A 14240-nucleotide genomic window follows, 5' to 3' on the forward strand; every position below is an offset into this window, starting at 1 on the left:
ACTAATCAATTGCTTATCACAAATATTTTCATTTCTTTAGGTTCCAATGAGTATTTGCAACTCTTCATATTACAATAAGTATTTGTACTTCTCCAATGTACATCTTCTAATTCTTTTATTGAGATCAAGAACTCACAAGAAAAAAACAAAGAAAAACACTCTCAAAGTACAAAGAAAACTTATAACTTCACAAAGTGTTCAAAAATTTCACACTCAATCCAAAAGACTATGCTCTAATAACTAGATTAAACGCCAATCACAACTCTTGTATTTTCAGTAAGATAATAAGTTGAGTTGCTTAACTTGAATTACTTTCTTTCTTTGTCTTCAATCCCTTCATATAACTTTTTTGAATTTGTTTGATGCCTAAATTGGTTAATTTTCTATTTTTTTGTAATATTTTCATATCTTCATCCTTTTCATGTTACAAGCTCAAACACAAAGCTTGAATTTGTAATTTTTCAATTCACAAAATTTATAATATACACTCCAAGAAAAATCCATTTTAGTTGTCAACAAAAAGTGGGGGCTATAAAAAGAAGTCACTAGCATGGGTGAAGTTTACTTAAGTTGCACACAAAAATAAATGTCAAATATTGTGTCCACAATGGAGACCTTTAACTCACACTAAAAATTATTAAAATAATAATAATAAGTTAGTGTATAAAATGGAGACACAAAGTAGATGCAATGAAAAATATTAAGTGACAAAATAATATTGAGTCTAGAATGAGAACACAAAGTGGATGCAAGTTCAAAATTATTAAATAATAATAATAAGTTAGCATCTAGAATGGGGACACAAAGTTGATGTAATCAAAACATAAGTTGCAGACTGATAATCTGTTCGGGACACAATTTGGATGCAAGTTAATATTTTATTACATTTAGCGTAGGTTTAGGCAACACTAAGGTGACGTGGACGTTTATTGTCACCTTAGCGCACATTAAGTTATTTAATGAAAAAAAAAAGATTAAAACATTTTTGTCTCACATTTTCATTTTCTCATACTTTCAATTTCTCATTTTTCTGTCACACTTTCAAACTCATAATCCCGAAATTCCTCCCAAAAACCCTACGTCTTTTTCGTGGCCATTTCGCTCTCCTTAATTTTATTTTTGTCTTCCTGGCCATTTCGCTCTCCCTAAGTACATTTTACTCATATTTATTTACCAGGTAGTGTTTCCAATGGCGACAATTTACTCACATTTGTTTCCTCACGTAGAGTTCCCAACGACGATACTAAGTTTTGTTGAACCATGTGGTGTTCAAGCTTTGAAGAATCAAAATCCTTTGAAGGATGTTGAAGCCTTTGTTGTGCTTGTTGTTGCTGTGCTGTTTTAGTTTAGTTCTGGGGTAGTTTGAGTGTTGTAATCCACCTTTTGAATAAATCTAAAGCATAGGCATTCTCAATCTTTTTGAAAGTAAAATGTTTTCAAACTAAGTTAAAACAACCGATTGTTTTGTCGAAACAATCGATTGTTTATACTTAGATGTTTTGAGAAAAGATTTAAAATTGTTTTTCAAATGGTTGAACTGTTAGAACCAAAACAACTGATTGATTCGAGGAAACAACCGATTGTTTGTTTTGGGACCATAACAGAAAAACTGTTTTATCTTTGACTGAGCTTTAAATGATTTAACTGCTTACGCTCCAGTCATTAAATGCTTTGACCAATCTTTTAATGCAATTTAAGAGTTTGTTAAGATTTGATAACAAACAACATCTTTGAATAAATTCAGAAAAACATATTTGAATAACAATCTTTTACAAGATTTTGAAAAGAGTTTTTGAGTTTTTCAAAGAGCTGAGATTGCTTAGAGTTTGTGATTGATCAAAGTGTGTGGAATAGGATTCTGCTTGTATTGATTTCAAATTATCTTCTGTAACAAGTGTAATCCTTGTTCTCTGTGAAACAAGTTTCGTTTCTGTGTTTGCTGAGATTGGCTGTGTGTTCTTGAGGGAATCAAGATCAACAATCTTAGTGTTGGTGTGTTGGCCAAGAAGAGTGTGTGTCTTGAGGTGATCAAGGTCACTTTCTTGGTTGTGGTGTAAGTGATCAAGGTGTGATTGCTTAGTGGATTCCCTCAGGGTTTCTGAGAAGACTGGATGTAGCTTTGGATTTGGAGTGAACTAGTATAAACATATGTGTGCAATCTCTCTATCCCTAACTCTTTAAATTCAGTTTTGTTTGTTGTTTGCTGGTATAAACAACCGATTGTTTCTGTGAAACAACCGATTGTTTTTGTGAAACAACCGATTGTTTTTCTGGTACTGCTGTTTTTTATTGCTGTTTTGGCAAACTGAATTTTTTATCAATTGTTTCTTGAGATAATTTCATTCTTGTTTTAAATGTTTGCGAAAACCCTCTTTAAACAATTCACCCCCCCCCCCTCTAGTTTAAAGCCATCCATTCTAACAAGTTTAATTATTGTTGGAGATTTCACATCGACTAGAGATTAGTACATTCATAGTATATAAGTCGGTGCAAACCTCACCTTATAAGCTAGTTTTATGAGGTTGAGTTAGGCTTAAAGTCCACTTCTTAATATGATATCAAAGTCATTTCGAGCCTATCCGAACGATTGTTTTTTGGGCTTATCAGGCCACCCGCAATCGGGTCAATATCGAACCTGTTGGGTTCAATAGTGTCAAAGTTCAAGAGGGGGGGTGAATTGACCTTTTAAAAGTTTCGCACAGAATCAGATATTGTCACAGTACACAGAAAATAAATTGATTTATTTAGCAATGAACAGATTTATTTTTATACTGTTTATGTACTTTAAGGCATTTATCCCAGTTGAATAATCTTTGATTTTGAGATTGAGTTAGATGATCTGCAGGCAAAGTTCAAATTGATTTTTGCAGAATTAAAATAGTGGGCTTCAGCAGTTAATCACAACCTTTGAATACAAAGCTAATGTTTGGTTTTTCATAACACTTGACAAATTGTATTAACCTTCACAGAGCATGAAATTCACTAATGTTTCACCACTTAAGTTATTGAGTGCAGAGATTGAGAGAGAATGAACACAAAACAATTATACTGGTTCACTCCAATGAGCTACATCCAGTCTTCACCTAATCCAAGGTGAAATTCACTAAAACACAATTCAAACAATTACAAACACCAATGTTCTTGAACCCTACAAGAACATGACCAAACTTTGCTGAAAAACACTATTCCAGCATACACAACTCTTCAAGAAACCCTATCAAGAAGAGTTTGCAACCACACTTTTACAAGAAATGAAATGTGAAACGAATACACCTAATAGAGGATGCAGAAATCTGCCTTAGACCAGTAGAACAGATTGCTCACACAGGAGCAACACCTCTTACCAAGCCTTAGATCCAACCTCCTTAATTCTCTGTTGTAAAACTTGTTTTCTCAATTGTATGATTCACTACTTAAACGTAGGTTTTCTTTCTATAGAAAAACAAATTATAACAGATTTTCAAAAAACAGTTAAAGCTGTTATAAAAAGAACAAATTGAAAATAAAATAAACAAATTTATTTTCAAAAGCAGTTAGAGAATTTGTTATGTGAAGGAGACTTAGTCAAACACTCTGGTGCAAGAACAAAACGAAAAAATCTTTTAAGATAAACATGGCACCAGACTAAAAAGAATCCATTCATTTACAGATGAACAGATTTATTTTTCAAAACGATAACAGAAAAAACTTAACTATTGAAACACAGTCGTTTTGAGAAAGTGAAGACTTAGCCAAAATACTTGATGCACAAAACCTGATTTTCAAAGGCCTTAGTCAATGCATCAGTTTAAAAAAGAATCTATTCATTTAGAAAAGAACAGATTTATTTTTTATGCAGTAAGGGTGTTTTTGCAAAACATGTGAAAAACAATTTCAGAAAACTTGTGCTTGCTCTTATCACATGGTCAGGGGTTAAAAGGTGAGGTACCTAGCAAAAAACCTACTCTAAACAACCTCTAAACTATACCTAAGACATTCTTAAAGCAAAAGCAAATACAAATGAAATTTCCACAAATGGCTTCATCAAACACATGTCTTGAAAGGGCAACAATCATCTTCAACAGAACCATCCATAATATATATTCTCACGCATGAGTTGGTAGCCTCAACATGAGGGAAGTGTGTTGGAGATCCCACATTATGAGGTTCAATTAGGCTTAAAGTCCACTTCTTAATAATTATTTAATTTTATATCCATTTTAGTGTCCTCAAGACCTACACTATAGTTAAATAATATATTTTTCTTTATGTAGGCTTGCCAACACTATCTTGTAAATTTGTGTCCCATGTAGCGTCTCACTTTTGCTCTTTGCGTCGCTCTTTTAGGACTTTACCATCATTATTTCTTGTAGTGATATATGCTAGTAAAAACAAATTAAAACATAATCAGAAAATCTTTTCATTCCAAATATTTTGTGATATGAAAAACAAAGAACTTTTCAAGATTTATGTTTAGAAAAGATTTAGATATATTCACAATATATTAAAAAGATATTTGTAAAACTTAATTTTAACAAATTTATTTAGGAAAAGATAGATATTAAAATATACAAAAATAGGGTCAAACAAAATCATTTTGTAGATTCAAATATTTTCCTTTATAGATATAAGATCTTTTTGAATGAACGTATTTTTAGTAGATATATGTATTCAAAATATTTTGTTTAACTATTTTTATTAGAAATTATTACACGTTCAATGTGTTCATTAAACCATCTATTATCAATCAAAATAAGTTGTAGATATTCAAAGAATTTATTTCATACTCTAGTTGTAACATTATTAGATCACAAATAACACATTCAAAATATGTTATTCAATTAACAAATCTTATTAAACTGTTAACAAGTCTTATTGTACTGTCTAATAAGTACTGTCTAATAAATACATGTTATAAACGTTCAACCCGTTTATCATGAATTTATGTTGTAAACATTCATATTATCTATCAAACTGTCTAATATATACTACAACAATAAAAATAGTGTTTAAATATTTCAATATACAAGTAAATTATTAAAATAATATTTGTTATCATCAAAATGTAAAAATATAAACTCATAAACTATGTAATATATTATTCTAAGAACTTAATAGTCACTCTAGACAAATAATTCAAACACTACAAGAAAAAATTGTTTTAACGGGAGTTTATTTTTACTTTAACCTTCGTTAATTCATTTATTCAGGGTTACAGTTTCCCCCGCTAAACCATCCTTAGGAAACGTGTTTCCTGGATTTTTTTAAATCCCAGGAAAAGTATTTCAAAACCCTCGTTAAATACCACGAGTTTAAGAACCTTCGTAAAATATTATGAGTTTCAAAAGCCACATAAAATACCATGAATTTCAAAATCCTGTAAAATACAATGAGTTTCAAAATCTCCGTAAAATATAATAAATTTCAAAGTCCCCATAGGCCATAAATTCCGTAAACATATAATTGTTAGTCACATTTTCATTCTTTGTATCAGTCCTGAATTTTCAGTGTAACTTATAATATTACTTACTAATAAAATAATATTCATTTACTCAAATTAAGTCATCAATAAATAAATGCTGCAAAATTTATTTTAGAAAGTTCAAAAAATTTAAAGATTAAAATTAACGAAGTTCAAAAGATTTAAGTTTACATTTAATACATTTATGTTAATTAATGTAATAAGTGTCTTCAAATTGAAGCAACAATTTGATGCTTAAAACCTTATCTTCCAATTAACCATTGTCAAAGCATAGAAAACAAAATCCTTTTATATAGAAATTAACGTACTTAAAAGTAAAAATTAAGTAACTAAAATTAACAAACAAGGTTTAGAAGATGGAAAGATTAAAAATAATTCATGTTCACTCGTTCATCATGGTTATAAATCACATATGAACCTTTCTTCAGCCACCAAAAAATCCTTCCACTTTGTTTCTTCTCGTTCAATCTCCCTTCAATACCAAGCACTCTGGCAAAAGCAACACTACTTGAGACTATTCTTTACAAATGTTTACTCCTCTTTCACTCCTCTTATCATCTGTCTTAAAAAAGTTAAAACAAAATCCCACCACTTAATTCTCAACCTTTTGAATGATAAAAACATAAATATAAAGAAATAAATTTTAAAATATTTTTAAAAATATTATGCCTCAAAACATGTTAAGATAATGAAAACTGGAAATAAAAAAAATGCTCTTACGTATTTGCGACACTTCACATCTAAGTACATCACTATGAAATCTCCTTCTTGGAGTCCATTGACTTTCACACCACATGTGGTATTGGTCCGTGCCTGGTTGGTAAGGGTTGTTGTTATGGTTATGATTGGCTTTTTTATGGGTGATGTAACTGTATTTGTTGGATTTCTATATCTTGTTTGTGATTTTTTCTTGATTTGTAGTATAATGTTTATCGGATCTTTAGTTAGTAGAGTGCTAAGAAACTTATTTTTAGAGTTTTGTAAGGGTTGAGACATCTTTGGAATGTCCCATTTTATTTTATTTATTTATTGTTGATAAAAAAAATAAAAATAAAATATGATTATGATTGATTCAAACCTAACCCCAATTTTTTAATACCCATCATCTTCAAAAGCAAGCAGAACTTTACCCGGGAGCCATAGCTTGGTCCCTTGACCAATAGAGCAAGAATTATATTCTTAATGTCGAAAAATTAAAAAAAAAACAAAGATTTAATATATAAAATTTGCAGGAGGATAAAATATTAACATAAACAGATATTTAAAAATGTGAAAACGAAATATAAAAAACATCAAAGCTCTCTAGTTAGTCAGCATAATAGAAATTGAAAAACCTTCTGAATAGCTAGGAGCCTTGGAGCAATGAACCAGAGAAAAATCCATAGAAACCTAACAGTAAATCTGGAGCTCAAGTCCATTTAGCTTCAGTTAAATACAAAAGGAGAAATGACAAAAACTCAGAAATATCAGACATGAAGTACTAAGAAACGGCTCCATAGTGAAATTATTTATTTTCCTTTTTGTCAAAAAAGAGTGAATGTTTCTGAAGTTATAGCCTCTGTGAATGAGAATTGCTATTAAAATCCCATTGTTCTTTATTAAAAATTTAGCATGCTTTTTCATGTGCATCCTTCTGTATAAAAAAAGACAAAAGACAAATCTAATAATTCATAGATCAAGCTTTATTACCAAACTAATAATTACAACTAGATCATTGTAATTGTCGACAACCCTAAACATCTCTAATGAAAATGCTTTGTATGAGCTTAAAATTGTATAATCTAATAAGAGCTTAAAATCATTTTTTCTTGAAAATCTCAACTTATCATATATTACAAGCATTCAATAAATTTTTAATAATTTTATTAATACTTAATTGAATTAAATTTTTAATAATTTTATTAATACTTAATTGAATTTCTCAACTTTGAATTAGTTTTATAATAAACTAGCAAAAACACATGCCCACATGTCTATTTGCATTTTTATTTTTATTATTATATATTATCATATGTGTATTGATATTTATTTAAATAAAATATAGATATATGTATTCGTATCTTTTAAATATCAAAATATATATATATATATATATATATTTTAAAGAAAAAAACATTAAATTATTCTTTAAAGGGAAGACTAAATAAAAATAAAGATTGATATTTGAGATGTTTTTCTGCATATTATTCAAAATAAATAAAATTATTGTTAACAAATATCTTCATTAATTAAATTATAACAATAATCAAATGATATAAAACCTATCATTCATAATTCTTTTAATTTTAAAAATTTATTATTTTTATTTATTATTTTATTATTTGCATATTCTTATAAGATTAAAAAAGGTAGATTGCTAAGTATTATGATTTATTTTATTTTCATAAGAAAAATAAAAATTGAATTAGTAAAATAAATAAATAAAAAAGTAACAAAAAGACATAAAGAAAGTGGAAGAAGAAAAAACACAAAGTTGTTTTTGTGAGCAACAAATTTTTAGTAGGAGAAAGAGAAAATCTAAATAATTTTTATATATTTATTTATATAATTTTGTTTTGGAAAAACAGTTTTCAAAATAAAACTAAACTATAATATCATTCTTAAAGTTTATTTATAAAAATGAATCATTTTTATATGTGGATATAATATAATTTGTATTTATTAAAATAAATTATAAATCCACACTCTTAATATAAAATGTGATAATAATATTTTATTTGATTTTAAATATTAGTTTATTTATAATTGTCGTTTATTTAAATTATTGACAGATCCTATTATATATGATCCAAAATCTCTAAATTTTTAAGTAAAAATCATGCAATTTAACTATTCATATTAATAAAACCAAATTTTAAATTTACTAATTTTATAAAAATAAAAAAATTACATTTATAAGATATTTATAAAATTTTACTTAAATCTATAATATATACAAATAATAAAAAAAATAAGAACTATAATTTTTAAGAATAAGATATGAAAAAAAAATTCACATATCACTAAAACTACTCCAACTACTCCACATTTAAAATTTTAAACTTTCTATGAAATAACAATATATTAGTTTAAAAAAAAAAATTACCAAAATACATTGAGAATAACGTAATTATTTAAATATAATTATGTTTATTGTGTTATAAATTTGAATTTGTTTAATATATTTTTTACTTATAATTAAATAAACTATATTGAGTGATATTTTTAAAGTTCTTTTATCATATTCATATGTAAATTTATCTTATTACATTATATTTGTAAATTGCATCACATTTATAAATTTAAGTATTATATTGGTTATGTTTATCAAAATATATTAATAGATGCATTTAGATAATTTATGTATCTTCTTATTTGTATTCATATTTATTTAATTAAATTTTAATATTATATATATATATATAAATGATAAAAAAAATGCAAATACATACACGTAAAAACTAATAATTTTTTTTATATATATCAAAATTATATATAAAATTATATTCCGTTAGTGAAATAAAATCAATAATTAATTGTGTCCACTAAGATAGAGGGTGGTTACACGGTATTTTTTTTTTTTTTATAAAAAAACAGTTATAATAAAAAATCTCCTAAATTATTAAGATAATCAAATCATTATTACATTAAATTAGACATTTGCTCACTTATATTTTTCATTACTTTTTTTACTTGTTCTTCCAGATACCAGATTTGTGATTATTTTAAATTTTAAATCAATTTCAAAATGTTGGATCGGTCAAAACAAAAACTTATATATAATCGAGTAAGAAATATCTCAAATATTCTAGAACTTTCGAAATTTTTAAATAATAAATTTTATTATTATTCTACATATTCTTAATATACTTGATTCAAATAAAGTAACCAATAACTAATTTAATAATAAAAAAAGACCTTGATATCGAGGCTTCTTGAGCGAGAAGAAAAGAAGCTAAGAGAAATAGGCACTTTATAAATATCCAGTGACCTACCGAAGTCCCAATTTCAATTTCAGATCCCTTTGTTTTCCCATTCTCTTTCAAATCTCTTCAATTCCATGGCGAACCAACCCGAGTCCTCCGATGCGTAAGCTTCTGCGTTCTCATCAGATCTTAATAATTCGATCGATCATCTTCTCTTCCCACCGATTCTAAATCTAATTCATTCTTTTTTTTTTGCTTCAGTAAGGGAACAAAGAGAGATTTCAGTACTGCGATCTTGGAGCGCAAGAAGGCGCCCAATCGACTCGTCGTTGACGAAGCCGTAAATGATGACAACTCCGTCGTCGCGCTCCACCCTGACACCATGGATAAGCTCCAGCTTTTCCGCGGTGACACAATTCTTCTCAAGGTGAACGACCCAAGGGGTTTTTGGTTTGGATTTTACTTGAGTTCTTTTTATAACCGTTTTGTGCTGTTTTTTGTCGTTTAGGGGAAGAAGAGGAAGGATACGGTCTGTATTGCGCTTGCCGACGATACCTGTGAAGAGCCCAAGATACGGATGAACAAGGTCGTCAGGAATAACCTTAGGGTTAGACTCGGTGACGTTGTTTCCGTTCACCCATGCCCTGATGTTAAGTACGGAAAGAGAGTGCACATCCTTCCCGTAGATGACACCATTGAGGGAGTTACTGGGAATCTCTTTGATGCTTACTTGAAGCGTGAGTGGAATTACTTACTGTTCGTTCATTACATATTTTCGCAATGCTTCTATTATTTTCAAATTAGTGGTCTTGGGTTCTGTGTGGATGGACTTTTATCTTAAATTAGAACATATGTTTATGTTTGCAATATCTGAAAACTATGATGGAGTAGTCTTTTTTATTCATCGTAGAAGCTGTATGAGGATGGTGCTTAATCAAGTAATTTTTTTTTTCTATAATTAAGATAACCCAACTATCTGTTTTACTTTTTCAGCTTATTTCCTTGAGGCATATAGACCAGTGAGGAAAGGTGATTTGTTCCTTGTGAGAGGGGGTATGAGAAGTGTGGAGTTCAAGGTTATTGAAACCGATCCTGCAGAGTATTGTGTTGTTGCTCCTGACACTGAGATCTTCTGTGAGGGAGAGCCCGTTAAAAGGGAAGATGAGAATCGGTTAGACGAGGTTGGTTATGACGATGTTGGTGGTGTTAGGAAGCAGATGGCACAGATTAGAGAACTGGTTGAACTGCCATTGAGGCATCCACAGTTGTTCAAATCTATTGGTGTCAAGCCACCTAAAGGAATTCTTCTATATGGACCCCCTGGTTCTGGTAAGACTTTAATTGCTCGAGCTGTTGCAAACGAAACTGGAGCTTTCTTTTTCTGCATTAATGGCCCTGAGATCATGTCAAAACTTGCCGGTGAGAGTGAAAGCAATCTGAGGAAGGCATTTGAGGAAGCTGAGAAGAATGCACCCTCCATTATCTTCATTGATGAGATAGATTCGATAGCTCCAAAGAGGGAGAAGACTCATGGGGAAGTTGAGAGGAGAATTGTTTCCCAGCTGTTGACTCTCATGGATGGTCTTAAATCCCGTGCCCATGTAATTGTTATTGGAGCCACAAATCGTCCCAATAGCATTGACCCTGCCCTTAGGAGGTTTGGGAGGTTTGATCGGGAGATAGATATTGGCGTTCCAGATGAGGTTGGACGCCTTGAGGTTCTTCGTATACATACAAAGAATATGAAGCTTTCTGATGATGTAAGATTGAATCCTTTCTTCCTTTTGTTGTGTTTTGATATGAATGTCTGACCTATGTGAACTATGTCTGTTGTATTATTTGCAGGTTGATTTAGAAAGGATCGCTAAGGACACACATGGATATGTTGGTGCTGATTTGGCTGCTTTGTGTACTGAAGCTGCACTTCAATGCATCAGAGAGAAAATGGACGTCATTGACTTGGAGGATGAGTCCATTGATGCTGAGATACTGAACTCAATGGCAGTGTCAAATGAGCATTTCCAGACTGCTCTTGGAACAAGCAATCCTTCTGCTCTCCGAGAAACCGTAAGTATTTTACTAGTGTCTCGTAGTTTTTATCCTCCTTTTCTTTCCTCCTTGGTTGACACTCGTGTGTGTGATCACACCATTCAAACTTTGATGTGCGAACATTGGTTTTATTAATGAACCAGGTTGTTGAAGTGCCCAATGTCAGCTGGGAAGATATTGGTGGTCTTGAAAATGTTAAGAGAGAACTCCAAGAGGTAAGTTGAGCTACTGAATTGAGAAATATCTCTACATGTTTTCTCTCATTTGAATAATAGGTTTAATGTATTTTATTTTTCTCAGACGGTTCAATATCCAGTGGAACACCCTGAGAAATTTGAGAAGTTTGGAATGTCACCTTCGAAGGGGGTTCTTTTCTATGGGCCTCCCGGTTGTGGTAAAACCCTTTTGGCAAAAGCTATTGCCAATGAATGTCAGGCTAACTTCATCAGTGTCAAGGGTCCCGAGCTGCTTACCATGTGGTTTGGAGAAAGTGAGGCTAATGTGAGGGAAATTTTTGATAAAGCTCGTGGTTCTGCTCCATGTGTTCTGTTCTTCGATGAACTTGACTCTATTGCAACTCAGGTTTGTACCACTCTATAATCTATGGCTTGATTGACATCTGCAAAAGTTACTGGTATCAAAGATGTTACTGCATTTAAATAAATTACAACCTGGCTAATTAGTTGTAAGACTACTGTAATTGTCTTGTGTTGTTAGTTGTGTTTAAAACTTGTGGGTTTTTAATCTGGCAGAGAGGCAGCAGTGTAGGAGATGCTGGTGGTGCTGCTGACAGGGTTTTGAATCAATTGCTTACAGAGATGGATGGTATGTCAGCGAAGAAAACTGTGTTCATCATTGGGGCCACTAATCGACCAGACATTATAGATCCTGCTCTTCTGCGACCAGGCCGTCTGGATCAATTGATTTATATTCCACTCCCAGATGAGGATTCCCGTCATCAGATATTTAAAGCTTGTTTGAGAAAATCTCCTGTTTCAAAAGATGTTGACCTTAGAGCTCTTGCCAAGTATACTCAAGGCTTCAGTGGTGCAGATATTACTGAAATTTGCCAGCGTTCATGCAAGTATGCTATAAGGGAGAACATTGAGAAGGTAAACTTTTGAGGACACTTTTTTCGTTATTCACACTATGTTCCTTGGCAATGATAATTAATGAAATATCTGAGGAATGTTAAAACCGTACACTGTTGACCAGTGTTGAAATTTATCAACCTATATTAGAAACTGTTCAAAAGTATGCTATAAGAGAGAACATTGACAAGGTAAACTTTTGGGGGACACCCTTTTCTGTGTTATTCACTACTGTGCCGTGGCAATGACAATTATTGACTATCTGAGAAATGTTAATACAGCACAATTCTTAACAGTTTTCAGGGTAGGTTGAAATTTATTGGAAATAATAATTGTTAGTTTAACTAGTCTCGTGGTTTTCAATAAATTACAAATATTATTAGACAGTCAAAACAGCTTTTTCGAGAATTTGATATTATCACTTTTCGAAATGTTTTTATCCGCGTTCAGATTGAAGCTGATTTTTTGAGCTATTATTATCTTGGCAGGACATCGAGAGAGAGAGGAGGAAAAGAGATAACCCTGAGGCAATGGAAGAGGATATTGAAGAGGAAGAGGTAGCTGAGATCAAGGCAGCTCATTTTGAGGAGTCAATGAAGTATGCACGAAGGAGTGTAAGTGATGCTGACATTCGCAAGTACCAGGCATTTGCGCAGACATTGCAGCAGTCAAGAGGGTTTGGATCCGAGTTCAGGTTTTCAGATACCAGCACTGGTGGTGCTGGAGCAGGTGCTGGTGCTGCATCCGACCCTTTTGCAAGTGCTGGTGGAGCTGATGAAGATGATCTTTACAGTTAGACGTACCTTAGCTTTTGCTTGAATTATGAACGATAATGATGCAAATTTATTTACTTCTCATTTTCTGTCTTAAGTCAGGCTTCCAGTGGATTTATTCTTGTCATCCTTTGTATAAGGTTATTGTTCTTGTGGTAAAAGCCTCTTTTGAATGGAAAGATTTAATTGGACATCAAAAGAAGATTTTAAAGTACATTTGAGAGAGCTTAGTTTTATTTAAAGTTATGACTTCTAATTTATTTGAGTGAATTTCATGCACTCTATCGTCTACCAAAATAATTTTTAAAAACTTATTATGATGACTTTTACTGTCATTAAAACAAATCTTTATGTGAACAATTATTTAATAGGGTCTGGATAAATAATAGGATATGTACTCATTGACAGGGCAATACGTGTGTGTATATAGATATACGCACACATACGTGTGTGTAGGTATATTCTGCTTGACATCATTACTATGTTGATTGAGTTGTATCTAGCTTGTTTAATCTATTCTTGGCTCTGGAGGTGTTTTTCTGAGCTAGATGTATTTTGAGTTCCTTCACAATTTGATTGTGCCGATGACGCACAGTTTTTGTTGATTCTTAATGGTTTTAACGTCTTGCGAAGAAAGGTTTGATGTCACTGAGATGCTAAGCTCTAATGTCATTCCATATTTTGGACGTTGTACTGCAGTTTATATGCATAATAATGGCGTTAATAGAAAAGGAATAAAATGTATCATTAGTTCCACCCATTTTATTTTTAACTATTTGTAAGAGACCACTCTTAATTCTTTGACCTGGACTTATTTTAGAAGTAATGCTATTTAAAATCAAATTTATAAAAATTAAATCCTTGTAACATTTTGATTTATTTTTTTGCGTTGATACAGATTATTTTTTATGACTAACACCATTGGTTTTCCATATTTAAAAGTGATATTACAAGGATTATA

At 31.0% G+C, this 14240-nt stretch overlaps 1 protein-coding gene across 1 annotated transcript; it reads left to right on the plus strand.

Annotated features, from left to right (window-relative positions):
• The first annotated feature begins 9326 nt into the window (after positions 1 to 9326).
• On the plus strand, positions 9327 to 13478 carry LOC137828811 (cell division cycle protein 48 homolog). The gene is made up of 9 exons (XM_068635524.2): positions 9327 to 9529; positions 9628 to 9793; positions 9875 to 10103; positions 10360 to 11126; positions 11212 to 11433; positions 11559 to 11630; positions 11716 to 11997; positions 12168 to 12527; positions 12995 to 13478. Exons 1-9 carry the CDS (start codon positions 9501 to 9503, stop codon positions 13301 to 13303), a joined length of 2436 nt encoding a protein of 811 aa, XP_068491625.1. The 5' UTR covers positions 9327 to 9500; the 3' UTR covers positions 13304 to 13478.
• The last annotated feature ends 762 nt before the right edge of the window (positions 13479 to 14240 follow it).

Source organism: Phaseolus vulgaris, chromosome 7, assembly GCF_051622355.1.
Source record: "Phaseolus vulgaris cultivar YP4 chromosome 7, ASM5162235v1, whole genome shotgun sequence".
NCBI lineage: Eukaryota > Viridiplantae > Streptophyta > Magnoliopsida > Fabales > Fabaceae > Phaseolus > Phaseolus vulgaris.